This window comes from Gorilla gorilla, chromosome Y (assembly GCF_029281585.2).
Source record: "Gorilla gorilla gorilla isolate KB3781 chromosome Y, NHGRI_mGorGor1-v2.1_pri, whole genome shotgun sequence".
Taxonomy (NCBI): Eukaryota; Metazoa; Chordata; class Mammalia; order Primates; family Hominidae; genus Gorilla; species Gorilla gorilla.
In genome coordinates, this window is record NC_073248.2 from 31,202,673 (window position 1) to 31,229,520 (window position 26,848).

General features: G+C 39.0%; 1 protein-coding gene across 3 annotated transcripts; it reads right to left on the reverse strand.

Annotated features, from left to right (window-relative positions):
* Window positions 1–245: 245 nt before the first annotated feature.
* Window positions 246–16,759, reverse strand: DDX3Y (DEAD-box helicase 3 Y-linked). 3 transcript variants are annotated; one of them, XM_055377201.1, is made up of 18 exons: window positions 16,344–16,759; window positions 15,774–15,820; window positions 13,158–13,215; window positions 11,337–11,384; window positions 8,739–8,868; window positions 7,830–7,985; window positions 7,650–7,749; window positions 6,860–6,995; window positions 6,064–6,149; window positions 5,730–5,828; window positions 5,485–5,645; window positions 4,938–5,082; window positions 4,685–4,829; window positions 4,270–4,451; window positions 4,081–4,198; window positions 3,657–3,810; window positions 3,179–3,318; window positions 246–2,675 (listed from the first exon to the last, which is right to left on the reverse strand). In XM_055377201.1, the coding sequence occupies exons 2-18, from the start codon at window positions 15,816–15,818 to the stop codon at window positions 2,596–2,598; spliced, it is 1,983 nt and encodes a 660-aa protein (XP_055233176.1). In that variant the 5' UTR covers window positions 15,819–15,820; window positions 16,344–16,759; the 3' UTR covers window positions 246–2,595. The 3 variants fall into 3 exon arrangements, with proteins under 3 accessions (XP_055233176.1, XP_055233175.1, XP_055233174.1); XM_055377200.1 differs by lacking the exon at window positions 16,344–16,759 and having other exon boundaries at window positions 15,774–16,012; XM_055377199.1 differs by lacking the exons at window positions 15,774–15,820; window positions 16,344–16,759 and adding an exon at window positions 14,935–15,049.
* Window positions 16,760–26,848: the final 10,089 nt, after the last annotated feature.

The window sequence follows — 26,848 nt, forward strand, 5'->3', positions numbered from 1 at the left end:
ATATGCTGCATGTATAGACCTTTTAGATTTACATCAGTCAGAATACAAATCCTGCCTCACAACTCTAACCTTCTACCACCTTCGTCATTTAATTCAAATACGTAAGGCAAAGAAGTACTTCAAGCCTTGGTACGGTATTTCACAAACAGCTTTGGTAGTTAGCCAAGAAATCAGATTTCCAATCTTCAGGTTAAGAGCACAAGTTCATCTTCAACTCAACATTAAGCTACAGGTGACAGCAGAAAGACTTTTAACTTTTTATTTTAGTAAAATCAGAATAAACAGAGCACATGCAGTGCCAGCATCTAAAACTAATACAATAAGCAATTACTAAACTTTTACAGTGACTCGAGGTTCAATGATTACATTCAGCAATTCCATTCTTTATTTACTGAAGAATACTGCTGGCTGATAAAACCGAATGTTAAGTCACTGACAGAAATAACCACGTTTGAGGACTGTAAATATGCCAGACAATCACTGAAAATCAAACAGAACAAAACACATAACAAAACTCATGAGAAACTTTGTGGATGTGGACACTTCCTATCAGTGTTCAGAAGTGTTTCATTAATATCTTAAGACAAGTATATCAAAACCTTGGCATGTTTTAGTTTCAAGTTGACAATTTTGTCTTAAATTTTGTCAGAAAATTACAGCTACATTGCCAACGCCGGGTCTGCTTAATTTGACTCAAGTTTAATAGACTTAACATTAAAAGCTCACACTACCCCAAAATATATTATTTCACATACGGTGACATTCAACATTCAAGTGCCAGTGTTTTTTGTACTGTCTTTTGGTCAAGTTTCTTTAAACTTTCAAAGAATCATTTTTAGGCTTACAAAAATAAATATTTGTCAAAATGTTCAATAAATATTACACAACTAGCAGCAAAAAGTATCTAAAATCTGTTGTGTGCAAATAGTTTTCTTCTCAACTACCATTCCATGGTCCCCAATAAAATTTAGGAATCTACTTCTTCACTGGCTGCATTCAACAATCTCCAAGAGACGAAATAAGATTGGAATGTCGAGGACACCCACACAAGACATATATATATAAAATTCTCTGAATGTGCAATAAAATAAGTACTTTGTAAAAAGTTATGGGAGAAATGTACAAGAGTCTAAACCTACACTAATTGAAATAGCACCTTAACAAATGACCTCAATACTGTCAAGTGCACCTACTTAAAAGTTTTAGAACAAGGCACAATACACTTGAAAATCTATTGCACTTTAAGAAATTTTTGTCAACTTCTTATGCCATTGAAAAGATTTGTTTTTAAAGATCATTGCATCTGGCCACAAAATCAGTACAGAATTCCAAGTGGGAGAGGCATTTTTAGTGGTGGACAATCATTTTTGGCCAAATTTGGCACAATAAATACCATGGAAACCTATGCAACTAAAATACACTAAAACTGCACATATAGAACACACCTTGTGCAGTTTAGTACGTATTTACAACCTGTGTGATTTCAAGGATTTGTTAGTCTTAAGATTTGCCAAGTCTGCAAGTGTAAGCCATTTTAACATTTCAATGCAGCTTTAACAGAGCAGTATGAATCTACATTAAATTAAAGCCTGCTGCATAATCCTTCCTGTTTAAACCATTCTTGACCAAAAAACATCAACACTAGCATGCATTAAAGACCAGAATCCAACCAGGCCTATGGTGAGGCCTGGTCACTGCCATGGTCAGCCATTCTAACATTTCAAATTTTTATAGCAGGCATTAAAAAATCTGATTAAATCTCCCCCATTTTATCAAAGCTTTAAACCTTTCTTGCGATAGTATGCCGTTTGCCTAGCTTAGAATAAACTCCCTAAACATTAAATGAGAAATTGCTGTACTTACTTAAATTAACCTAAAAGAGCTCTTTCAAAAATATTAATTGGTATATTGATACATTCCACTTCATCACGACTGGAATGGTTTAAAGAGTGTAAGTTTCCAAGTGCCTATCCAGGATAGAGTGAGCAAGTCAGAACTTAATTTAGTAAGGCTGGCCATACAAAAAACTATGCTTTAATGCTTTAAGATGTTCTCCCAACCCCAAGTCTGCAAAACTCAAACAGTCCTAATGCAGACTACTGCCTGGAGTTTTTTTTCCTTTCTATATTTATGGATGAATTGATGACTCCTGTTAAAGTCGTATCATACCTCTGTGCCAAGGTTTGATTTTAGGCGAAGTTTAGTAAATTTATTTTGTCAAAACAATTGGTATCGTGAGCATTACTGAGCCAACAGGACATCAAAGTAGTAAGTTGTCTAAAGTTAAAGTCACAGTACGTTAACAAATGATCCTCAGTCACAAAATTATAAATGCAGTTTGGGGTGGCACTAAAGCAGGAGGGGAAGAGTTTAATCCAAACTACAGCAATTACATCTTTAAACCAATTTCTGAATAGGGCTGCTGTTTATTCGTTTCATTTTTCGTCTTGTGACTTTGAGCTCCCTTGAATTATCAGAAGAATCACAGCTGGTAATGTACTGCAAGTTCTTGAAGCTACACAATATAGTCTGGCTAAGTTACATGTGGTTTCCATATTAGCTTGTTTGTGAGGGTGACTTTCCTGCAAAGCAGATTCAGTTGCCCCACCAGTCAACCCCCTGGGAGTTATAATTTCCTCCATATCCATCACTATGGTAGAAGCCTCCATAGCCACCTATCAAGAAAAATGTTTAGAGAGAAATTAAGTCATTCGTTAATACCTTTTTTTTCTCAAGTACTTTAACATAAAACCAGTAAAAGAAATCTAGTGTTGGATTTTGTGTCCCTCAGAAATCAAATCTCCCCAATGAATTATGCTTTGAAAAAGAGAACTCGTAAGAAAAACAAAGAGCCCAGGCCAGGCACGGTGGCTCAAGCCTGTAATCCCAGCACTTCGGGAGGCCAAGGTGTGTGGATCATAAGGTCAGGAGGTAGAGACCAGCCTGGCCAACACGGTGAAACCCCATCTCTATTAAAAATAGAAAAAAATGAGCTGGGCATGTTGCCACGCACCTGTAATCCCACCTATTTAGGAGGCTGAGGCAGGAGAGTCACTTCCAGTGAGCCGAGATCAGGCCACTGCACTCCAGCTTGAGTGACAGAGTGGGACTCCATCTCAAAAAAAAAAAAAAAGAAAGAAAAACAAAAAGCCCTTCCTAAAAGAAAAATTAACATTACCTCCACCAAATCCTCTGCTGTTGCTGTAACCACCTCCACCACTGCGGCTGCTGCTTCCACGACTAGCACCAAAGCCAGAACTGCTGGAACTACTACTTTGTCGATAGTCTCTGGCACCAAATCCTCCACTGAATCTATTACTGTAAGCAAAAATATGGCATGGCAGTGTTAAGTACAAAGTTCAATTAAACTGAAAATTCCTGCTTAAACCCTGCAATTCCCAATTTGATTTTTCAGTTCAATTCCATTATGTTCCAATGGGAACCATCCCATTAATGTCCCAATGTGTTCTAACAGTGTTTCTACAGGACTCGGGAGTGAGGACCTAACACTGAATTCCTTGTCACCCTAATAATCATTCCTTGCCCAAAATTTTTATTATCGTTGAAAATAACTGTTTAACACTTTTAAGTTAACTCTGAAAGCTTCTTGCCCCTAGTAAGCAATAACAAGAGTGAGGGCTCGAAACAGTGTGTACCTTTTAGATCGTCCACGACTGCCACCCTTGTAGTGGTGTTCATAAGCCATATTTTCCAACCAAGAAGGCACTTCTTGTTTAGCTTCTACAAGAAGATCCAACAAATCCTTTGTAATATTCATATTTTTTTCATTAAAGAATGAGGTGGCAAGGCCTAAAGTGTTCAAAAAAAGTACATGAAGTTTCCATAAAGTAGTGGAGTATTCTTATATTCCTATATAAAATATAGTAAGAAAGAAACTAAAATACAGCATTGTAATTTGTAATATAACCAAATCAAAGAGACTGAAAGAAAAACTTGGCTGATTAATCTGATATGAAATTTTACCTCAAAAATAAACATTCTATTTTTAAGATTCTGTGTCAAATCTTGGCTGTATGCATCACAATTAAAAAAACATGAACCGTCTAACAAACCCCTTACCCAGGTTTCCTACACGTCCTGTACGGCCAATACGATGCACATATTCTTCAATATCACTTGGCAAATCAAAATTGATAACATGTCTCACATTTGAAATGTCTAGTCCTCGTGCTGCCACCTGAAAAATAACTTCTATTAAAAAAAAAAAGCACTATCCACACGATTAATTAAAAAATAAAATATACATACAGCTGTAGCCACTAGAATTGGGCTTTTTCCCGAGCGAAACTGGTGAAGGGCCTCCTCTCGATCTCTCTGTGACCGGTCTCCATGAATACTAGTACAAGCATATCCTTCATGGTATAAGAAATCCTCCAGGGAATCTGCTCCCTTTTTGGTCTCCACAAACACTAAAGTAAGTGAATCCCTCCCTGAAAAATTATAAGGCTTTGTTTACTCACAGTGAATTAGCATCACTACTTAATCTAAATTATTAACTGGCTTAATTCTAGTCCTTGTGCTAAAATACATCTTGGAAGCATGCAAACAGAGCCAATTAATGTAAGCATTGTTTTAGCCATGTTTAGAAAGACGGGAAAGGCCAGAAGATACGTAAAGAGATTATCTTTACATGTAACTGACACTATTCTTATTCATAATTTACCTGTTGCACCTAAAAGGTCCAGTAGAAATGACCGTTTATCTAAGTCTTCCACCCAAACTACTTTCTGTGTGATGTTCTCAGAGGTAGAGCCTACTCTGCCTACAGCCAAAAAGATATATTCATCCAAAAAGTCACGAGCAAGCATCTGAAACAGTGAGAAAAATACTCAATTACCTATTTTAATACATAAATTATCTGAAGATAATGAATAAACACAAATGTTCTGAATGAAAGTTCAAAAGTCAAACAGTACCTGTATTTCTTTAGGAAAAGTAGCACTAAACATCATGGTGTGACGAACGCCCTTTGGTGGCATAGTATCTTGTTCAACTATACGACGTATCTGAGGTTCAAATCCCATATCCAGCATCCTATCAGCTTCATCCAACACTAAGTACCTATTATGAAAACCCTCAGTTGATACTGGATTATTAGACCTGAGAAACTAATTACTATATATAGTTGCATAATTAATTACACTAATATAGTAACTCAAGTAGTAACTATTGCAGTGTCACAATTTGACACATACTCAACAAATGCATACACACACACACACACACAAAATCATGAGATAAAATGCTCAAGGTGACAACTGAATTACCCATGTTGATTGTTAAAATGAAGCTCAGGGCCTCAATTAAAATTTCACTTAGTCTTTACAAAAACGTTAACTGTAATTTTCAAAACTATGTAGAAAATTAAATTATTAAAGTTAAAGCAGTACTAGTAAAATACAACAAAAGTAATCAACTTTTAATACAGAAATAGATGCATCCCATATATAAAAACTGACATACTTGCAGAAGTCTAATCCAATCTTTCCTCTTTCCATCATATCCACTAGACGTCCTGGAGTGGCTACTAACAAGTGGCATCCACGTTCTAAGTCCCGAATCTGCTGACCAATATCAGCACCACCATAAACTACACAAGGACGAACTCTAGATCGGTAGGAAAACTTTAAGCAAAGAACATGTCAGTGACTATAACAACATCATTTGACAAATAAGAAAAGCAATAATCACTAAAATGAATATTTTACTTTTCTGGCTTCCTCATAGATCTGTACAGCCAATTCTCTTGTTGGGGCTAAAACCAAGGATATTGGATATTGTTTGCGGCGCCCATACCTTCCATTTTCCTAAAAAATAAATATAATTTTAAATTCATAACCCAAAACTTCAATGATTTTTAAAAATTCATCACTTTCTCTTTATAATTTGCAGATTACATCTACAAACTTATTTTCAGTGGGTGAAAGGGGTAAAAAAAAAAAAAATGAAAATAAGGTATATCTGGCATCCGTTAGAAAAGTCAACAGAGCTTTGCAAAGCTTTTTAAAACAAAAATGTCTTATTTTATAACAAAACCTTTACCTTCACAGCCTTCAAAGCTTCTCCTGGACCATCTGTATATATCTGACTCAGTATGGGTAAAAGAAATGCTGCAGTTTTCCCAGATCCTGAAAACAAAACACTGGCTTATCATTTCTGAATATTAACAGATGACAAAGTGTTCTAAATGCCCTTGAATTGTAAGAAAATTTTTCTTACTTTATTTCCAATTTTCTAGGAAGTTACAGTAAATTTATAAGGCAAACCTAAAGTGACTACTGGGCTTTCTTTTTAAACAATGTATTTCGATTTGTACAAAACACAACCATTTTTCTGAAAAGTGGCATCAACTTTCAGTTCAACATTTCTTTGTAATCACTACATACTGTTGGAAGGTAAAGCACGGGTCAGTGAACTTTCTGTAAAGAGCTACATGGCTCTTGCAGGCCAGTCTCTCTGCCACATCTCTGGCTAACCTCTACAGCTATAGACATAACCAATGGGTATGGCTATATTTCAATACAGCTATTGAAAAATAAACAAGAGCTAGGTTTGACCTAAAGGCTGCAGTCTGCTAACTCCCGTGGAGTTAACTGCAAAATACCCAGTTCTATTTCTTAAAGAAGATTTTGCCATAAGCTTCCTCAAGATGTCCAGATAAAAACATTAGTTTCATCCCAAGGATCCAAAGGTATACAGAAAAAGACACATCCTCAGCTAATCTTTACCTACCTCAAATGCTAAACACAGGATTCGGACATCCCCTTCAGAACATACTACTTTTAAAGTAAGTCTGATCAGGTATTCTTAACTTTCACTTTGTATTGAGTAAGCTTACCTGTTTGGGCACAAGCCATTAAGTCTCTTTTTCCCTTAATAATAGGAATGGCGTGTTTTTGCACTGGAGTAGGACGAGTATAGCGAGTAAGTTCAATGTTCCCCATGATAATTTCTCCCATGTCAATATCGCTAAACTGCCAAGAAATTTAACCAGGTTAATCAAATACAAGTAAATACAGAAGTAAACATAGCAGATATAAAATGCTGTATCTGTTGAAATTTCTGTTTTATACTAACATATTAATGGAAGTAACCAACTAAACTGTCTGATTTGGTTTATAGATGCTATGATTTCGGTAAAAGATTCATGGCATTTTTTAAGAAAATGCCTGGGTTTAATCTACATTGAAAAAAGTTTTTGGAGGCCAGGTATGGTGGCTGATGCCTGTAGTCCCAGCACTCTGGGAGGCTAATGCATGAAGATCACTTGAGATCAGGAATTTGAGACCAGCCTGGCCAACATGGCGAAACCCTGTCTCTACTAAAAGTACAAAAATGAGCTGGGTGTGGTGGTGTGCACCTGTAGTCCCAGCTACTTAAGAGGTTGAGATGGGAGAAAGGCCTGAACCCAGGAAGGAGGATGCAGTGAGCTCAGATCATGCCACTGCACTCCAACCTGCGTGACAGAACAGAATCTGTCTCAAAAAAATAAATAAATAAAAATAATGGATGCTTCGTAAGTTTGGTAAATTTTTAATTCCAGGATTATTCTTAATAATGACATTAATTTTTTTTCATAATCCAATGGGTTTGCATTAATAACTTTAAGAGTCAAACAAAAAACTTACATTCTCAATATGTGGAGGACAGTTACTGCCGGTTGCCTCTACTGGTATATCATCATATTTCTCAAAGTTAATCCCCGTGTTTCCTCCAGAAAACAATTCTCTGAAATCAAACAATTATTATATACATGTTATACTAAGCAATAAATTTCACAATAATTAACATATATTTCAAAAACTTACTGCTCCAAGCGTTCACTTGGTGGAAGCGGTTTTGACCAATCATCTTCATCTGACTTGTCACACCAACGACTATGTCCACTCCGTTCAAATCTGCCAAAGCCAGGTCTGTCACGATTGCCAATACCATCATAGTCACTCCGTCCACGATCATCAAATCTGAATGGCACAAGCAATCAGAAGTACATTATTTAGCCCATGTTAGATTATCATCGCTCTAGAAACATACTTGGGTATCAGCTGAATTACTGAACACAACCACCCTTCAAAGATACTGGCAATTCAATATTCGTTTCTCATGTGAAGTAAGGCCCTCTAATTAACCAGTACCTAAACTGTAATTTATGTCTTCATTTTTAAGAAAATTATAAAAATTTTTATAAAATCACACAGCTTAGACCTCATATGCTAAGAATTTGGTTTTTAGATACTTATAACTAGTTACGTACTTTACTTCTTCATTTAAAATAGTATCATCTAAATATATTTACTAGTAGGAAAGCAGGAATAACACTTGAATTTCTCCTTTATATGAAAGTAGACATGTGACAAGAGAGTATTTTTAAAGTTTTACTCCTATTTGTGAAAAACAGAAAACAGGATTAAATACAGCCATTAGGTTTTTAAGATCAACTTATAACACACATCAAAAATGAAGTGTTTAAAGCTGTCACAGACAGGCTTTAAGTATCATTTAAGTTGAAACAGATTTCACTGTGTCAAATACCATATTCATCTAATTTAATAAAGACCTCTTACTGCTAACAAAACAATGAGTAAACCAACATTCTGCTTTAAATCCATTAGTAATCTGTTAAAGACATGCTTGACCACTGAAAGTATGAAGAATGAGAACCTACCAAATTAAAATTTCTAAATTTCTACTGTATACACACACAAGCTGAGATTTACCTTCCCCTTGATCCACTTCCACGTTCACTGAAATAACCAGGCTTTCCTCTAGAATCTCGAGACCCAAAACTGCTATATGCATCCTTATCTTTGCTGCAACTCCAACCTGAACTGTCTTTATCATGGAATCCTTCAATAAAAAAGCAAAAATCAGAAGGTGACAAGACTTTTACATAATTTGTATCTTTCAAAATATGAAGTCCTTCACATGTAGTCCTCCTTTATGTCATCTTTATGGGACCAAAGGTCTACAAGTCCCATAAGCAGAATTGTTAAAAGCTTTAATGTTTTCTTCCACCAGAGATTATGATATGAAGCAAAGTAATCTCATGACCTGAGAACAAGGTAGCCTGCATGTAACATAGCTATGCTATTAATACTATACTATCTTAACAATTTTTTCATTCATTTTTTAAGTGTAAATGTTACATATCCGAAATATAAACCTACTCCAATTAAATTATTTAAGATGAGTCTTTTTTTAAGCTATGACTGATTAAGAGGGATTCCAAGTTCCCAATTTTTAAGCTGAACTTGTAGCTAGTGCAAGCCCATTATGTTAGTTTCTTAGTTATGTCCCATCCTTGACAAATCCTGAATAATACAAAAGGTGGTAAACCTAAACATTTAACATATGCTATATATAATACACATTTTGGGAAGGCCCAGCTAAGTAAAAGATTACACCTCAGGGACTGTGGGTTACCTACAGAAAAGCTTGAACTAAGAGACCTACATAATCAGAAGAAATACGTCAGACGAATTAAAACAGAGATGGCTCACACCTGTAATCCCAGCACTTTGGGCGGCTAAGGCAGGAAGATCACAAGGTCAGGAGATCAAGACCATCCTGGCTAACACGGTGAAACCCCGTCTCTACTAAAAATACAAAAAAATTAGCAGGGCATGGTGGCGGGCACCTGTAGTCCCAGCTACTCAGGAGGCTGAGGCAGGAGAATGGCATGAACCCAAGAGGTGGAGCTTGCAGTGAGCTGAGATCGCGCCACTGTACTCCAGCCTGGACAACACAGCAAGACTCCGTCTCAAAAAAAAAAAAAAAAAAGCTCCAACTCTATGCAGTTTATGACCAAAAACTACTCATACATAGTAGTATGTAGCAACTGTATGTAGCAAGCATCATGGTAAACAAGGACTCATTCAATGAAGAACCTGGAGAAGGCAACTTGCTATCTATCAACAATAGTATAAACAGGACTAGTTAGCTGAGCATCTTAATTCATCTTTTAAAATCTAGCTTTGTCTAGTAACACCAAAAAGAAACAGATCAACTAAATGGAAGTAGTCAATACAAAACAAGGAATTTCCATGCTGTCTACTTTGCTCTACCAGACCTCTAAAATAGCCTCAAATTCTGAAAGTCCAAAAGTAACTATGTAATCTTAATATGCTCGTTAAGAATAAGGTACACTTGTGTTAAAAAAAAAAAAAAAAGCCTCATTGTTGCCTACTTTCCATGTCTACAAACTGATAAAAAAAAAAAAAATGACAAGAGTAAACTCACTCCACAACCACACACTTACCTAAATTCAAACATTTCAATGAATGTTTAAAGTTACAAGTTAATAAAGTTATTTTCCCCTGCTTTTCAATCTCCAATATTAGACAAATGAATAACTGTACTTCCTAAATCTAGATCTATTGTACTAAATCCATTGTACTTCCCAGATTTAGGAAGTTAGATGTTTAAGGTCTCTTCCATCCCCTCAAATACTAAAATATTGCCAACTCTCTTTAAGGCAGTTAATAAACCTTTGATGCAATTCCAGCCAGATGCGATACTAAGAATACCTGTGATAAAAGAAATTCTCCAGTTATTCTGAAAAAAGAATACAATCATTAGCTAAGTGGTCTTCTGATAAACAGACTTACAGAGGCTACAGACTAAACATAGAAATACAAACCCACTCCACACCCCTCTATCATTACCTTCTTTCCTTTTGGTTTTAAATACTTTTCCTGACCTTTCCTTCTCCTATAATTTTTTTGATGTATATGCAGCACTCAAAACATCACCCCAATTAAACTTTTCTAAATTACAAATTTAATAGTAAACCATCCTAAGTGTTTTAAGGCATTTCATACAACACCTCTCAAATGAAGTTGTTTAGGCTGAAACCAGACAATCTCACCAGCTTATTGGATGTGGCCAAAAGTGGTAATCTTAACAACTGTTAACTAGTCTTAAAAAAAAAAAAAACCCCACTTTTGCTGTGCTAACTTTTCCAGACAGCAGCAAGCAGGACTTTATCACTACACAGTTTCTTTTACATAAGGCATTTCCACAAATACACCAAATACACTGGTTTCAAATTTCAAAACATAAATGTTTACAAACAGATAAAGCACTATACAAAACCCAGATTCTTTGGGCTCAGTTTGCCAAAGGAAACAACAACTATCCATCATTCAACATTATACAAACTGTTCCAAAAACAGAAAGTGCTAGTTCTTAAAGACAGTCTGAAAGAGGCACAGGAGGGGACAAAAAACGTTTATAGACTTCCTAAAGTTACTTTCTTCCCTAGGCTTTGATTAGCTGCTAAAGGTTAGGTCTACAAAGTTGCCTTAAAGACGTACCTTTAGATGCTTCTCTGTTCCTTAAGTGAGGAGGTATATAGCGCCCTTCTAAAAGAGAAAATGTAAAATTAGAAGCCTATAACATCGCCAAGATACTGCTTTTAGAAAATGTCTATTAAAAAATAGGCCCTGGAAAACAAACTTTTAAAACCTGTATTTTATACAATAAACTACTTTGCAAGATGAGCGGAAAAAATGCTTACTCTAAAATACATTGCAAACCACAAATATTTCAGTAGCTAGCAGTGGTTATCTAACAATTATCTTTTAAAAGGATCTATTTCCAGTAACTGCTTCATGAATCAACACTGACCATTAAACATGGTAATTACCCCAGTATAAAAGCCTACTAGGAAAAAAAAGACTCATATGTGCTATACTGAATTAACTACCCAGTAAGAGGCTTTTAAAAAATCTGTACTGGGCTGGTCACCATGGCTCACGCCTGTAATCACAGCACTTTGGGAGGCCAAGGCGGGCAGATCACGAGGTCTGGAGATCGAGACCATCCTGGCTAACAAGGCGAAACCCTGTCTCTACTAAAAAAAAAAATAGAAAAAATTAGCCGGGCATGGTGGCCGGCACCTGCAGTCCCAGCTACTCAGGAGGCTGAGGCAGGAGAATGGCATGAACCTGGGAGGGGGAGCTTGGGGTGAGCCAAGATCGCGCCACTGCACTCCAGCCTGGGCAACAGAGCGAGACTCCGTCTCAAAAAAAAGAAAAAAAACTCTGTACTGGTAGATTAAAGTGATACCATAAAAACACATGAAAAGTTGGCAAGTGAAAATGATCTGGAAAACAAATCAAGTGTTTTAAGTTAAATCAACAGCCCAGTCTATGATTAAGAAGTAAAATAACTTATGAAGTAGACAGTACTTAAGTTAACTGACTACCTGATTTTGTTACTCAAAAATCCAAATTTGAACTAAATCTCCTACTTTTGGATTTAATTAAATATCCAAAAATGTCTCTACCATTTAAATATCTGTAATGTTCATATAATGACAAAGTTTGAAATAAATTTATAAAACTTAAGTGTTTTGTTTTGTTTTGTTTCAAAGCGTACCAACTGCTTTCCTTGTTGAACAGTAAGAAACCTGGACTCAAACCAGGGATACTACTGAATAACCACCAACCTTACTCTCCTATCCAAATACTAACCTCACCCAATCTTCCAAAAACAAACAAGACCATGCGTTTCAAAAGAATGTCTTTATAACTAATTTCCTTTCACAGGAATATAGCTAACTCATCACCTTAAAATCAGATAAGCTTGGTTTTATCACTGAATGTTAGGTTCTTCATGGGCAACAGCAGTAGGTGTAGCACATAAATGCACAGGTTAAAGTTCTTTCATTAGGTTTAACACAACGCAGGTCAATTCACAAGGATGGGCTTATATCCCATGCTGGGCCAGAAATGAATGGCACTGCTTTTCTAAAAATAATGTGTATTACATTAAGTTTCTTGGTTTTTTGTTTTGTTTTTTGAGTCAAGGTCTCTGTAGCCCATGCTGGAGTGCAGTGGCCTAATCCCAGCTCACTGAAGCTTCCAGCCTCCCAGGCTTAAGCAAATTCTCCCATCTCAGCCTCATGAGTAGCTGGGACTACAAGCACGTACCACAGCGCCAGGATAATTTTTTGTATTTTCAGCAGACATAGGTAAACAGTGTATTTTATTACTCAGACACACCAAAATATCTCATATTTTTATATAGTCCAGTTGAAAAGAAAAAAATGTAAATTTAAAATTAACAAGTCCAGTAAGATATTAACATTAAGCTCTGATAAACACTCCATTTTTTAAAAAAGTTTTACTTACTGCTCGCTGTACTTGCTCCTCCACTTTGTTTTTCAGAGTTCAGGTCCAGATTAGCAAGCTAGAAGAGATATCAATAGCTCACATGCTGATACACAAGAACAGATAACATCACAAAAGACAAATGAGACCTAGATTCCAATCTTATCCTGTACCACAAACTTAGCTGCCATGTCGGCCTGGCATTACCTGCCAAATTTTAAAGATGCCCAGGTCTACCAACCATGACAAATGCAAATGGCATCAGCTGAATACCAGCAGTTTCACAGTAACGAGTTCAAATTCATTAATTCAAAACAAATTTTCCTTAACAATTTTCCAAAGTGAAAACTTTCCTAACTAAAAAAATTTACCATCAATTTCTCAGTAACTTCAACATCCAATTTAGCTACAGGCATGATAGTGAAATGTTCCCAATGACAATGGTTTTCTTGATATTCTAACCCTAAAAATAAATAGACATTAAAAGCATTTGAAGATTCCTTAATTTATCTTTGCCCTGAAGACGGTACAACTATTTTTAATGCAGATAAATTCCTAAACATCAAAAGCTCAAAAAAAAACCAACTTCACTATGTTGAGTACTACGCGGCTTTACACAGCTGTCATTTAATGTTCGATACTTTATGAAGATGGTAGCATTTATTTCTCCCATTCTAAACATCAAATTCGGAGGTCTTTGGTTACGAAGTTAAAAAGCAACACATCTCGTATTTAATGTTTCTAAAATGACATATCCAATCTCAATTCCTGCCTCCTTATACTAATGGATTTTAAAACTAGAAAAAAGGTTATTTCGCTTTAAGGGCTTTCAGCATAATACCTTACCTAGAACAACTCTGAAGCGGTGGCGGGGGTGGGGGGAAAAACCACGTACGTCAAAATTGATTTTTTTCAAAAAACACGTTAAGACCAATGCCAAGAGCACCTTGGTCACCTTTTTGCACAAACTTTCTATGCCGTAGAAAGCTTACATATGTAAGTTCAAGATACTATCACATTACACGAATCATCAATTAAGATACTACTGCACTTAAAAATCTTGCCATTTGAATTTACTACTTAATTCTAGTGAACTAGAGAGCACGGTTTATCAAGAGTTAAATGGATGCCAATTACATACAAAACATAAATTCGTATTGCCCAGGCTCTTAATTTTCTATTTCTGTGGTCTATTTAACACGTCAAGTCTCAGTAAATTGCAGGCGTTAATACGTCGTCAGTGGAAAAATAACCTTCAAAGGCAGACCATTAAATCCCTCAAACGACACCTAACAGCAAAATTTAAAATCATTTACCATCACGAAGCTTTAATCACAACTAAGAAGTTCCGACGGTATTTTTTGGTTAAAAAAAAAAAATGTATGCTCTTTATTCATTCTCTCCCCCAGACTTGGGAGGCAGAAATGCAGGGATAAGCTTGCAAACGACTGGAGTGCCAAATGCAAAAGCGCGGTAGGTTCCTGACACAGAAAACGAGCCTGATCTAACACGTAGACCACCTATCTTCTCCCTCATCGCCCAAACTTCCAAAGGATCTGTCCTTAATGGAAACACAGTTAAACCTATATCAACAATCCTTCGGCGGTAACAACAAAGTAAACCACAAATAACCTGTCCCGCTAATCAACATTCGAGGTTAGTTTTCTACCGGACGACTTCTGCATGTATCGCCTAAAGTAAAGGTACAATACCACATAAAAACCGCACAGCTCTCGGCTAGGCGGCTGTCCAGTGACTGAATTAACAAAGGGGTGTAGCGCAATGCTGGATCCCTAACCTTCCAGGTGTCTTTCCGCGGGCGTCCAATTTCCATTATTTCTATAGGGTCAAGAGAAGCACGCGGCAGCCATCCTTCCCTACCCTCCCCACCATCCCTTTCCGGTCCTTCATGCGTCACAAAACTTTCCATACCGGAAGCCCAGTTTCGGCACGCTCAGCACCCGGGCAACGGTTGCTCCGTGGCTATGGGACCCCGCCAGAAACAAGACACAGGATACTTGTTACGTTGTGCTTTACAGTCACTCGTCTTCAAGAATTCCACAGGCCTGGCCCCTCTGCTCAAGGAACACAGCGCTGCCCAGTCACACAATCGTATACACAAAGACCCTGGCCATTCGCCCGAGCAAAGACCATACTACTCTTTCTTCTCGCTACACAAACTGGGTGGCCTGCATACACTTTCTTCTTAACAATGACACTACTGCGAATACGTCAGGGGCGCCTGGTGAGGGCCTCCCCCTGGACATAAAAACGGTCCGCTTTTGCGAACCGCCTCCCTCCCCGGCCCCCTCTCACAAACGGGTTCGTGGTCGCACATGCGCGTCACCACGGGACCGCTCAGGCAAACACAAAAGCCGCCATTGCGTGAGGCCCAGTACTATACCAGAATACCAGCGAAACCACTACCATTAACGTTACTGCCACCGCCCGGTCCCTTCCGTACGTGGTCTTGTCATGGTCTCATGCAGTTTCTCTCCCCATTTCCCTAGAGTCCCCGTCACATAACACACGAACCCACCAGAAGTGAAACTGAAAAACCAATTAGCAGTGCGCCACAAACCGTCACGCCAAGTAAAGGGTCCCGTAGAAAGCCTCGGCAGGCTTACTTTGACTCACCTGCTGGTCCAGTTCAGGGTCATTTTTCACCACCACATGACTCATCCCTGAAGAGAAGCGAAAAATCGGGTAGTCCACTGTAGGTGTGAGACCGAATAGCGGAACTCTCACACGCGAAATACAGCTATTAAGTGCACTGGTTAGCCTACGCGGTAGTACGGCCCCTCCCACAGCTATACGACAGCACGCACGACGTGCGTCCTCATTGGCTCCACCCCTCCACCACCACCACCCAATCCCTTTATCACTACCGTTACTTCTCCCTAAATCGCGTTCGTTTAGTCATAAGATCGCGGGATTACGTAGTCCCAGCGCCTCTCAAAATTCGCGCCATGTTTGCTATCTCCGCCTTCTCCTAGTGTCTTCGAATTCTGGGGATCTAGCAAGATATCTTTCGCCTTTTTCGCCTTGGGGAAATCTTAAACATAGTGACAATCTACCACTAACTCCCGCTCCCTCCTCCTTACCCACCCTCAACTTCCCTTCTTCCTTAAGCACTCTCTCTTCCCTTTTACTTCCGAGAATAGGAAGTTTTGTAAAATTTTTCCGTTCCAACTAGCCGTCACCTACCTTTGACAAGCTTCAGCAAAGTTGGAACTAGTCAAAAAACGCTCTGAAGCCAAGATAGATCAGGGTTATGAGATCCCAGGTGTTAGGCGCAGTGACCATTTTACGTGAGCGATCCACGGTGGTTTGAATACAATCTTCAGGTTAGGGAGGTGAAAGAACAGGTCCGCAGAAGGTCCCTCTGCAGGATGGACCTGACTGCACCTGAGGAAAGCTGAGTGGATTCCGCAGCACGTGTGACCAGCTAGAGGCTCGACAGGCTTGACAGGGTTAGGCTGCTGGGGTTCCCCTAGGAACCCCAGACCCCTCTAGTTTTTCTACCGGTGTGCCTGCGCTTTATGAGCATACGGCTTTAGCATCACAGGATGAGGAAACAATGAAACAATTACATACTGAATGACGTTGATGATAACACACCTACCAGGGGACCTAGGCCTAGGCCCTTAACGCACCCTGGCATAGGTCCCTTGTTTTCACGAAACAATGAAACAATTATATACTGAATGACCCTGGTGATAACACACCTACCGGGCGACCTAGGCCCTTAACGCACACTGGCATAGGTCCCTTGTTTTTCTGGGCGCCCTGCAACCTAGGTTAGCCAGTGCTATACTACGTCCCCAAAGCCAGCCTAGGCATGGGATTGTGAAAGACTCTTTTGGTTGCCCAAAAGAATGAGGGTTGAGGGGGATCGGCCTACTGAAGGAACCACTACACCAAAGTTGTCCTACGTTGGTAACAACTTACAGGGGCTGCAGTGGGTGGGAAATAGTCTTTTGCCCTAGAAGGAGTTGCTTTTTTTGGCCAAATTCTCAGTCCTCCCTCTAGTCCAGATTCAGCAGACAGGCAGGAGAAAAAAAAAAAAAAACTTAGTACTAGATTCCTGGCTTTAACAAATAGCCATATACGTGGTTTTACAAACACTTCTTCCATCTGAACTCTCAGCGAAACCAGATTAAATATCCAGATTTTACACCGTCCTTCAAAGGGTTTCCTAGTGCTAAAATTCAAATACCTCCATTCTCAAAACATTATCACAAATATTTCTGCTTTTCCGAATTTAAAATTAAAACATTCAAAGTGATTGGAACATACACTTTCTATTCAGTGTTCCCAGAGTGAAGTTGGTTTACTGCTTTGGCAAGTTAAAGTTGTCAACTAGATTTCCTTTTTTATAACATATTTTGTGTCGACACCTTTACCATTCTCAAGTTAAATTCACAAGTGATATAAAATAAATTTATTGGCCTTCTCCATTTTTGACCTTCCTTTCCTCTCTCTTTGCCTCCCAAAGAAATAAACTCAAATGATGCACAATGACACCCCTCTGGCCCCTAACAAACCTAATTATTATATAATTAAAAGAATATTTATAATAAAATATGTATTTTGGCATGTAAATGACCGCCACTGCTACACTGACAAATACACAAGTGGTTGCCTAATTTAGCTGCAAATACAAACAGAATGTATTCACAACTCACTGTATTATGAACAGGGTTGCAAATGGTAGTATTTCTAAAATGGTAAAAACAATGTAAATTTATACAGTCGTTGCCTTCTTGGGGGAAAAAAAACAACACTCCCTGTATGTTTAAAGTATTCAAAAATCCTTTTGGTTTGTTTTTGTTTTTGTGACAGGATCTCACTTCCTCATCCAGGCTGGAGCGCAGTGGTGGGATCTTGGCTCACTGCAGCATCCACCTCCCAGGTTCAGGTAATTCACCTTAGCCTCCCGGTAGCTGGGACCGCAGTTGCACACCACCCACCATGCCAGGCTAATTTTTTTTTTTAATTGAGAAGGGGTTTTGTCATGTTGCCCAAGCTGGGCTCAAACTCCTGAGCTCAAGGGATCTGCCTGCTTTGGCCTCCCAAAGTGCTGGGATTGCAGACACAAGCCACTGCAACCAGCCTAAGAATACTTTTGAGTTTATGTTTAAAGCAATTTTGTAGGTTTAAATCCTAACCAAAGTATTTTCTACTGTGAATGTCCCTGAATTACAGGACATCTAACACCCTGAGCCCTGCCTGCTAAAATGTCAGCAGCCCATGCCAATCATTGTGATATTCAAAACTGCTAGCACAAGTTTACAAAATATGATCTTGAGAAACTAGGCTTGAAGACCTCAGGGTCTATTCCAGCTCATTTATGAGATTCATATTATGGAGCACTGTTAAAGTACATTTTTGGCCTCACTTATTTCCTTTTTGTATAGACCAGGGAAAACATGAGCTTCTGATATTCAGAAGCTGTGAATTCTGACAGCTCTCATTTGTATATGAAAATTAGTAATAAATAGGACATAATGACTAACCTGGCTCTGGGACTTATTTTACTTTTGAATAGTGCTGAAATGCAGGTATTGCAATAGGAGTACCTGAAAAAAGGTTATATATATTATACATACATATATATATATAGCAGTTTCCTATTTTCAGTTATTCTAGACTACTCAAGTCCTAACAGCTAGTGTGGTTTGTTAATTAGTATATTATGACACGAATATCAAATTAGGAAGAAAAAAGATAAACTTTTGTCTTAGAATGTATACAGGCTAAAAAAGCTAAAGTTACACACTTAGGTAGGTAAGTGAACAAACCTTCACAGCACCTCAAATGACTTTTATTAAGTCATTCCTACTCTATATTTTCCTATATTGTATTATATTTGTCTTTTTTCACTACTCTGTGGTTCCAAGTCTCTTACTATCCATGTAATATTGAGATATGTAAGAAGTTGAAACAATAGTAATCATTATTATTGATATTACTGGGATAAACTGAAATGATGAAAATAAATAATGTGCTTAGGTAAACAAAATCATGCTGAAAAAAGATCATAACAAAAGGTAGAGTAAAAGTAATTTTTGGTGGGGCACAGTGGCTCTTGACAGTAATCTTAGCACTGTGGGAAGCTTAGGTGCTTGGTGAGTTCGAGATCAGCCTGAGCTACATGACAAAAGGAGCAATAGCATTTGATTCTCACTTACATAAAATATCTAGAATGTGCAAATTAATAAAGACAGAAAGTAGACTAGAGATTTGCCAGGGTCTGAGATGAGAAGGTAATAGAGAGTTATTGCTTACTAGTTACAGAGTTTCTGATTAGGGTGATAGAAAAAGTTTTGAAAAGTGATAGTGGTGACAGTTATACAACATTATGTCTGTAATTAATGCCACTAAACTGCACACTTAGAAGTTATTACAACGGCCGGGTGCAGTGGCTCACTCCTGCAATCCCAGCACTTTGGGAGGCTGAGGCGGACAGATCACGTGAGGTCAGGAGTTCGAGACCAGCCTGACCAACATTGTGAAACCCTATGTCCACTAAAAATATTTAAAAATTAGCTGGGCATGGGCCGGGTGCGGTGGCTCAAGCTTGTAATCCCAGCACTTTGGGAAGCCGAGGCGGGCGGATCACGAGGTCAGGAGATCGAGACCATCCTGGCTAACACGGTGAAACCCCCTCTCTACTAAAAATACAAAAAATTAGCTGAGCGTGGCGGCAAGCGCCTGTAGTCCCGGCTACTCAGGAGGCTGAGGCAGGAGAATGGCGTGAACCCGGGAGGCGGAGCTTGCAGTGAGCGGAGATCGCGCCACTGCACTCCAGCCTGGGCGACAGAGAGAGACTCCGTCTCAAAAAAAAAAAAAAAATTAGCTGGGCTTGGTAGTGGGCACCTGTAATCCCAGCTACTGGGGAGGCTGAGGCAGGAGAATTGCTTGAACCCAGGAGACAGAGGTTGCAGTGAGCCGACACGGTCCCACTGCACTCCAGCCTGGGCGACAGAGCGAGACTCTGTCTCAAAAAAAAAAAAAAAAAAGTTATTACAATGGCAGATTTATATTTTATATGTGTACTACAATTTAAATTAGTAATTTAATAAATTTTGGTATACTATGTTAATAATAATATATATTCTTTATACTGTATTAATATTTAATTATATAGTATACCAAAAGTTATTAAATTTAAAACTTTAAATAGGTGAATTGTATGTATACTTCAAATAAATATAATTGTATTTGAATACAACACAGTATTGCTGTTTTATAAAAGTTAATTGCAGACCTAAGATCGCCTAGATTTTCTCCTTTGTCATTTTTGTTTTTGTTTTTGTTTTCTTTTTGAGACAGGGCCTCACTCTGTTGCGCAGACTTCAGTGCAGGCGCACAGCTATGGTTCATTGCAGCCCTGATCTCCTGGGCTCAGATGATCCTCCTACCTCAGCCTCCAGGTGGTTGGGGTTACAAGCGTGCACAAACACACCTGGATAATTTTTGTGTTTTTTTGTGGAGATGGGATTTCACCGTGTTGCCCAGGCTGGTCTTGAACTCCAGTGCTCAAGCGATCCTCCCACCTCAGCCTCCCCAAAGTCCTGTGATTACAAGCCTGAGCTACTGCTCCCAGTCTCCTATGTCTTTTTAAATAAGTTTTATAGTTATTGGGTTTATAATTAGGTCTATGATTCATTTTGAGTTAATTCTGTGAAAGGTATAAAGTCTGTGTCTTGTTTTTTTTCTCATGGACAATTGTTTCACTATCATTTGTTGAAAAGAGAATCTTCTTTTTTCTTTTTATCTTTGCTTCTATGTCAAAGATGAATTGACTATACTTATGTAGGTCTATTTCTGAGCTCTCTCTCCTCTATTCCATTCATCTGTGTGGCTATTCCTTAGTATGCTAAGCAAGACAATATGATTCCTACAGCTTTCTAGCAAACTTTGAAGCCCGAAAGTGTGAGTCATCCAATTTTGTTCCTCACTATTGTATGAAATCATTATTATTATTATTATTATTATTATTATTATTATTATTATTTTGAGACTGAGTCTCGCTCTGTTGCCCAGGCTGAAAGGCAGTGGAGCAATCTTGGCTCACTGCAACCTCTGCCTCCTGAGTTCAAGTGATTCTCCTACCTCAACCTCCTGAATAGCTGGGATTACAGACACCCGCCACCATGCCTAATTAGTTTTTGTATTTTTAGTAGAGATGGGGTTTCACCATATCGACCAGGGTGATCTTGAACCTCTGGGCTCAAGTGATTCGCCAACCTTCGCCTCCCAGAGTGCTGGGATTACAGTTGTAATATTAAGTGTTCTTGAGTAATTCTTAGAAAATTGGCCCATTTATCATTATTTAACTGAAACCAATTACTGGTATCATTGTTTCGCATGTTATCTTAGGTTTTTGTTTCACAACTGAGAAAATTGAGGAGCATGGATGCAAAGGGTGAGGTTGGAGTGAAAGTTTACTAAGCAAAAGTGGAAAGCTCTCCACAGTGCAGAAGTGATCCCAAGTGGGTTGTAGTTTTACTATTGAGTGCAAAAGCTTTTATAAGAAACTCTTCTCACCTCTGTAGCTGTTTGAATAACTGGTCTTATCTATAAAGCCATCTGCACAACTCCCTATCTATTCAGCTGTGAAATGTCTTTAGGTAAGCACAAAGCACAGCTTTTCCTGTTTGTATAATTGTGGGTTTGTTTTAGTTAAGTCCTTCTCCTGCCAGTGCAAGTTCCTGTAGAGCTCTCCACGTACATGCCTGAAAAGAAGAGGAAACTTCTTCCTGAGAACCCACTAATCACTCAAAGAACAAAAAGTTTGCTATGCTGAACCTTGCCTGCCTTGTCTGCTTATCTCTGTGCAGGTGCAGCCTGAGTTTACCCCAGGCTGCTCTATTTTTGCAAGTACCTGTGATTTTTCAGGCAGGCAGCTTCTCTGATGACTAGTCTTAGTTTACCCAATTGATTCTTCCTTTTCTTCTCCTTCATTTCCCCTCTCAGGAGTGGAGACCCTAACTGCTATTAGGGAAATTGGGTGATGGTCTTTCTAGCTACTTCCTGCTGGAGAGGGGCATTGTGTGGGGAATAAAAGCTAGGGTTTTTCCTGGGGCTGGTCCAAGGGTCCTTGGAAGAATGCATGTCCATGTGGGGTTCCATTTGCACCACCATTTGGAGTTTAATAGCCTCAGGCAAGAGGAAACAATTGGGATACAGCATTGACTATACAGGTTCCAAACATTAATGCAAGACATAAAAAAAAAAAGATCCCAGTAAAGGAGCTAATCAGGTTCAAAAAGAAGATTGAGATCCTTCAAGAAGGGATTGTAGCCAACTCAGACTAAAGCCCACTCATTCTCTCTTAATATGGCAATGATTCTGATTTGATTCTTAAGCACCTGTAAATTTTCTTCCACTTGATTAGAGGTGTTGATCCAAAAGCAACATGTTTTATTTAAGAGTGCATAAGTGCGCCTACTTCAGCTGTAAGAACATCTAGGGCTCTCCTATTTTGCATTACCACTGAGGCTAGAGAGTTTATAGATTGTTGTTATGCCTCTATGGGTTCTACTGTTGCCTTCCACCCTCACCACATCATAATAGAGCTATTAAGCCCTGATTTCTCAAGGATACGAATGTTGGCAAATGAAAATGGCCTTTAGCTCTAGCATGTCTCATTCCTGGTGTTTTCAATTCAGTATTGTCCTGTGCATGTCCTCCTCAGTCCTCTCTCAGTTAGATCTCCGTACAATGGGATGGAAATGATAGATCTGTTTGTTTGCTGTGCCCAAGATAGGGCACTTTCTAGAATGCCAGATTAGTAATTCCACCAGATGATGTTGCCATGTTGGAGGAGTTTAAAAATAATAGGTCAGGGACCACTGCCACTATAGTGCATATTCCCATCCAGTACCTAGGGAGGATTAGGTATAACCAGGAACCAAGAAGAAAATAAAGCTCTGTTGCTTGAAAAGAGGGTTCTAGGGTATCATGCGTAATAGATGCAGCTTGTCTTTGCCCACGCCTCATAAAGAGGTTTCCCATACATTTAATGGGAGCATCTTTGGTATAGGGATAATCATAAAAAGTATAGTCATGTATGGTGCCATTTACACACTAGGTGGGAAGGATCCTTCTGATAGATGGAGTTTTGGAAGATTATGGACATAATATGTCCTGGCCAGTATCTCAGCTGATTCTTCCTGCAGTGGCTCTCAGTCTAGACATTTCCTGTCCATGAACAAATGTGTCATTATTAGTCATTATTAGGTCATTGTTAGTATCAAATAATATAAAGGGAATCCCTGAGGTGGCATGTTTGAGAACCACCATGTGTTATTTGTTATTGTGACATAATAGTGGTAAGAGGAGTTATTCAGGGGCTTCCACTCAGATTTGGAATTCCAGTTAGGAGGTATGGATAGGATTTTAAGGGTTTTGCAGCAATTTATCTTGTGTTTTAGGTTAGCTTTCTCCTTTTTTTACCCTCCAGACCTCCTCATTTTTAGAGATTGTAAATGTAATGTTGCAATATTTGAGATCCCCCCAGGTATAGTCCTTTTCCTCTGCTTTAAAGCAGAGGGAGGTGTTTGTTATTATTCTGTCAAATGTGCCTGGTCTAAGATTCACAAGGATGTGAGTCTTAGATATGTCTTCCCACATGGAGTTTTAACTGGTATGGGGTGCTCACATACCAGGTTCCATTTATATCTAACAAGTCCTTGATGTTTAGGGGCAAAGCTATCAAAGGGAACCCCAGGATGGTGAGTTCAGGATCATCATGAAGCCCCCTAGTTTTAGTGTTATTAAAATAAGCAAATCATTTAGGGCAAGCCATGCAATTTGTTGTATATATGGGCAATGGCTGACATTGTAGGGGCCAAAGGATGAGAAGCGTTGCTGCCTCTAACAGGCTGATAGGAATAAAGTCTTCACATTTGCCTCTTATCTGTTACTACTGTCCCTGCAATAAGGAGAATAACTAAATAAAATATTCCGGCAGTCAGACTTTCTGTTTGATAGTCCACTCAGGAAGTACCACAGAGTATAACCCCAGCACAAAAAGCAAAGTAAACAAGATAATTCCTGCAATTATGAAGTAGTAGATGGTTTCCACCTGAACTTCTATTTCTCAAAATATTGGATTTCCCTATGGGCATCTATGAAGTCACAAATTTAGTCCCACAGATAATTAAAGTTGCTCTGTAAATATGCATCAAAAAGAAGCTGCAATACCTGACAGTGGATCTCAAAATGAAAAGTGGAAACAGCTGAAAGAATCTGTTAAATGTGGTAAAGGTGAGAGTGAAGACAGGTAGTCCTCAATCATTTACTTATCTTTTATAATTCTGTTTGAAGTTCCCAAGTTCTTTACCTTGATATCCAGGATGTTCTTCTGGATTGTCAGGGGTTGCTCCTTCTGCATTCCAGGCCTTGAGCGTGATGAATCCAAGAGTTGAGTCCCACAACCTTCACCACCAAGGGGGTGGAAAGGAAGATGATGTAAGGTCCCTGGAGTCTAGTGGGGAGGAAGAAGAGGGGAGAGCCTTCACCACTACCAAGTCTTCTGGGTTGAATAAAGGTAGTCCTATTTGTTGGGTTTGGGCTTCTGATAGTTGTTTTAATTCTTGCTGGAAGTGGGCCACAGAGGTTATATGTTTACCCAATTTACAAGTTTACTGGTTTAATAGGAAATTATTGGTAAGGAAATGCCAACCATACATTATTTCAAAAGAGCTTAAACCCAATTAGAAGGGATGTTCCTCAAAGTAGTAAGGCCATGGGAAGAAAAGTAACCCAAGGGAGGTGAGTTACTTAAGACAGCTCTCTGAGGTTCCTCTTAATGACATCACTTGTTTTTTCTACTTTTCCTGAAGTCTATGGTCTCCAGGCACAATGTAGATGGTATTGTATGCCCCAGTGGTTTTGTTACTTAGAACCTCTGAGTAACAACTGCCTTGAATGAGGGGCCATTGTCACTTTAGAGTTACTTGTGGAGTCCAAATCGAGTTATCTCATTAATTAGCATGCTCATCACCTCACAGGACTTTTCTGTTTGGCATGGAAATGCCTCCACCCTGTTAGTAAAGGTATCTAGCCATACTAAAAGATATTTAATGCCTTTTACTTTGGTATATGAGTGAAGTCTATCTGTCGGTTTTCCCGCAGTAACTCCCTATCCATTGAATTCAGGGTTTGAGGGAGGAGCTGCCTATTGAGTTTTTTTTTTTTTTTTTTTTTTTTTTAAGATGGAGTCTGGCTCTGTCACCTAGGCTGGAGTGCAGTGGCGCAATCTCGGCTCACTGCAAGCTCTGCCTCCTCCCGGGTTCACGCCATTCTCTGCCTCAGCCTCCCAAGTAGCTGGGACTACAGGTGCCAACCACCATGCCTGGCTAATTTTTTGTATTTTTAGGGCTAAAAAGTGTGTCCTTGAAAGGTGGCCCATTCTATTTTTGCAGGAGAATACTGAGGTCTTATTTTTCTTATGGAGCTATCCCAGATTAGAGGGGTGTCAAGTGTGTCAGACCTCTTGGTCTTTTTGCCACTGATTTGGCTGCTTGATCTGCTAGTCTGTGTCCCTTGGCCATGTCATCAATCCCCTTCTGGTGTCCTTTGCAATGCATAACTGTCACTTCCCATGGAAAGAAAACTGAAGATAACAGTCTACCTATTTCCTTAAGGTATTTATTGGGACATCCATTGGCCATGAGAAAGTGTTTTTTCTTCTAGATAGCACCATGGGCATGAAGACCCAGGAAAGCATACTTAGAATCAGTATAAATGTTAACTGACCTTCCTTAAGGGCTTAATTCAAGTATTTTGTGAGAGTGACTAGCTCAGCTAGTTGAGAACTGGTGCTCGGTGAGAGACGCGTGCTCTCAACAATGTCATCCTAGGTGACTACTGCATACACTGCCATGTTCTGCAAAGGAACTTCAGTCTGTAAAGAGAGTCCAGTCTGAGTTTTCTAGGGGACTTTCTCTGAGGTTCTCTCTGACTGCATAGGTGTGCACCACTATCTGTTTACAATCATGTTCAGCTTCTTCAGTTTCCTCTGGGAGGAAGGTGGCAGGGTTTAGGCAAGGTCAGTTGTTTAACTGGATGGCAGATCCTTCTAGCACCAAAGCTTGATATTTGAGGAGGCAATTTGTCTATTAGTCAGAGACTCTCTTTAAAAGATAATCAGTCCTGTTATATTATGTGGAGTGTAAACAGTCAAGTTATTCCCCATGGTTAACTTGATGGCTTCTGGCACAAAGCGCCCACAGCAACTGCTCAGAGGCAGGCTGGCCATGCTTTAGCCACCAGGTCAAGCTCGTTGCTTGGTAACCAACTGGCTGCTGGGCTGGACCTCAGGCCTGAGTTAAAACTTCCAAGGCTAGTCTTTTTCTTTCTGAGGCATAAAGATTGAGTGTGTTTCCTGTGGGAAGACATAGGACAGGTGCTTTAAGCAAAGCTTGCTTTAGCTAGTTAAAGGCTTTTTGGGCTTCAGGTTCCCAGGTCAAAGAATGAGTTTAACTGCTAGAGTTTTTTTTATAAGGTGATATAAATGGTGAGCTATTTTTGCCATACCCAGGTATCCACAATCTGAAAAAGCCTGTATTACCCAAAAATCCCCTTAGCTGTTTGAGAGTTTTGGGAAGGGGGAGAGAAGGAATGGGCTTAATCCTCTCTTCACCCAACATTCTTATTCCCTCTGACTAGACAAAGCCTAGGTATTTCACTGAGGT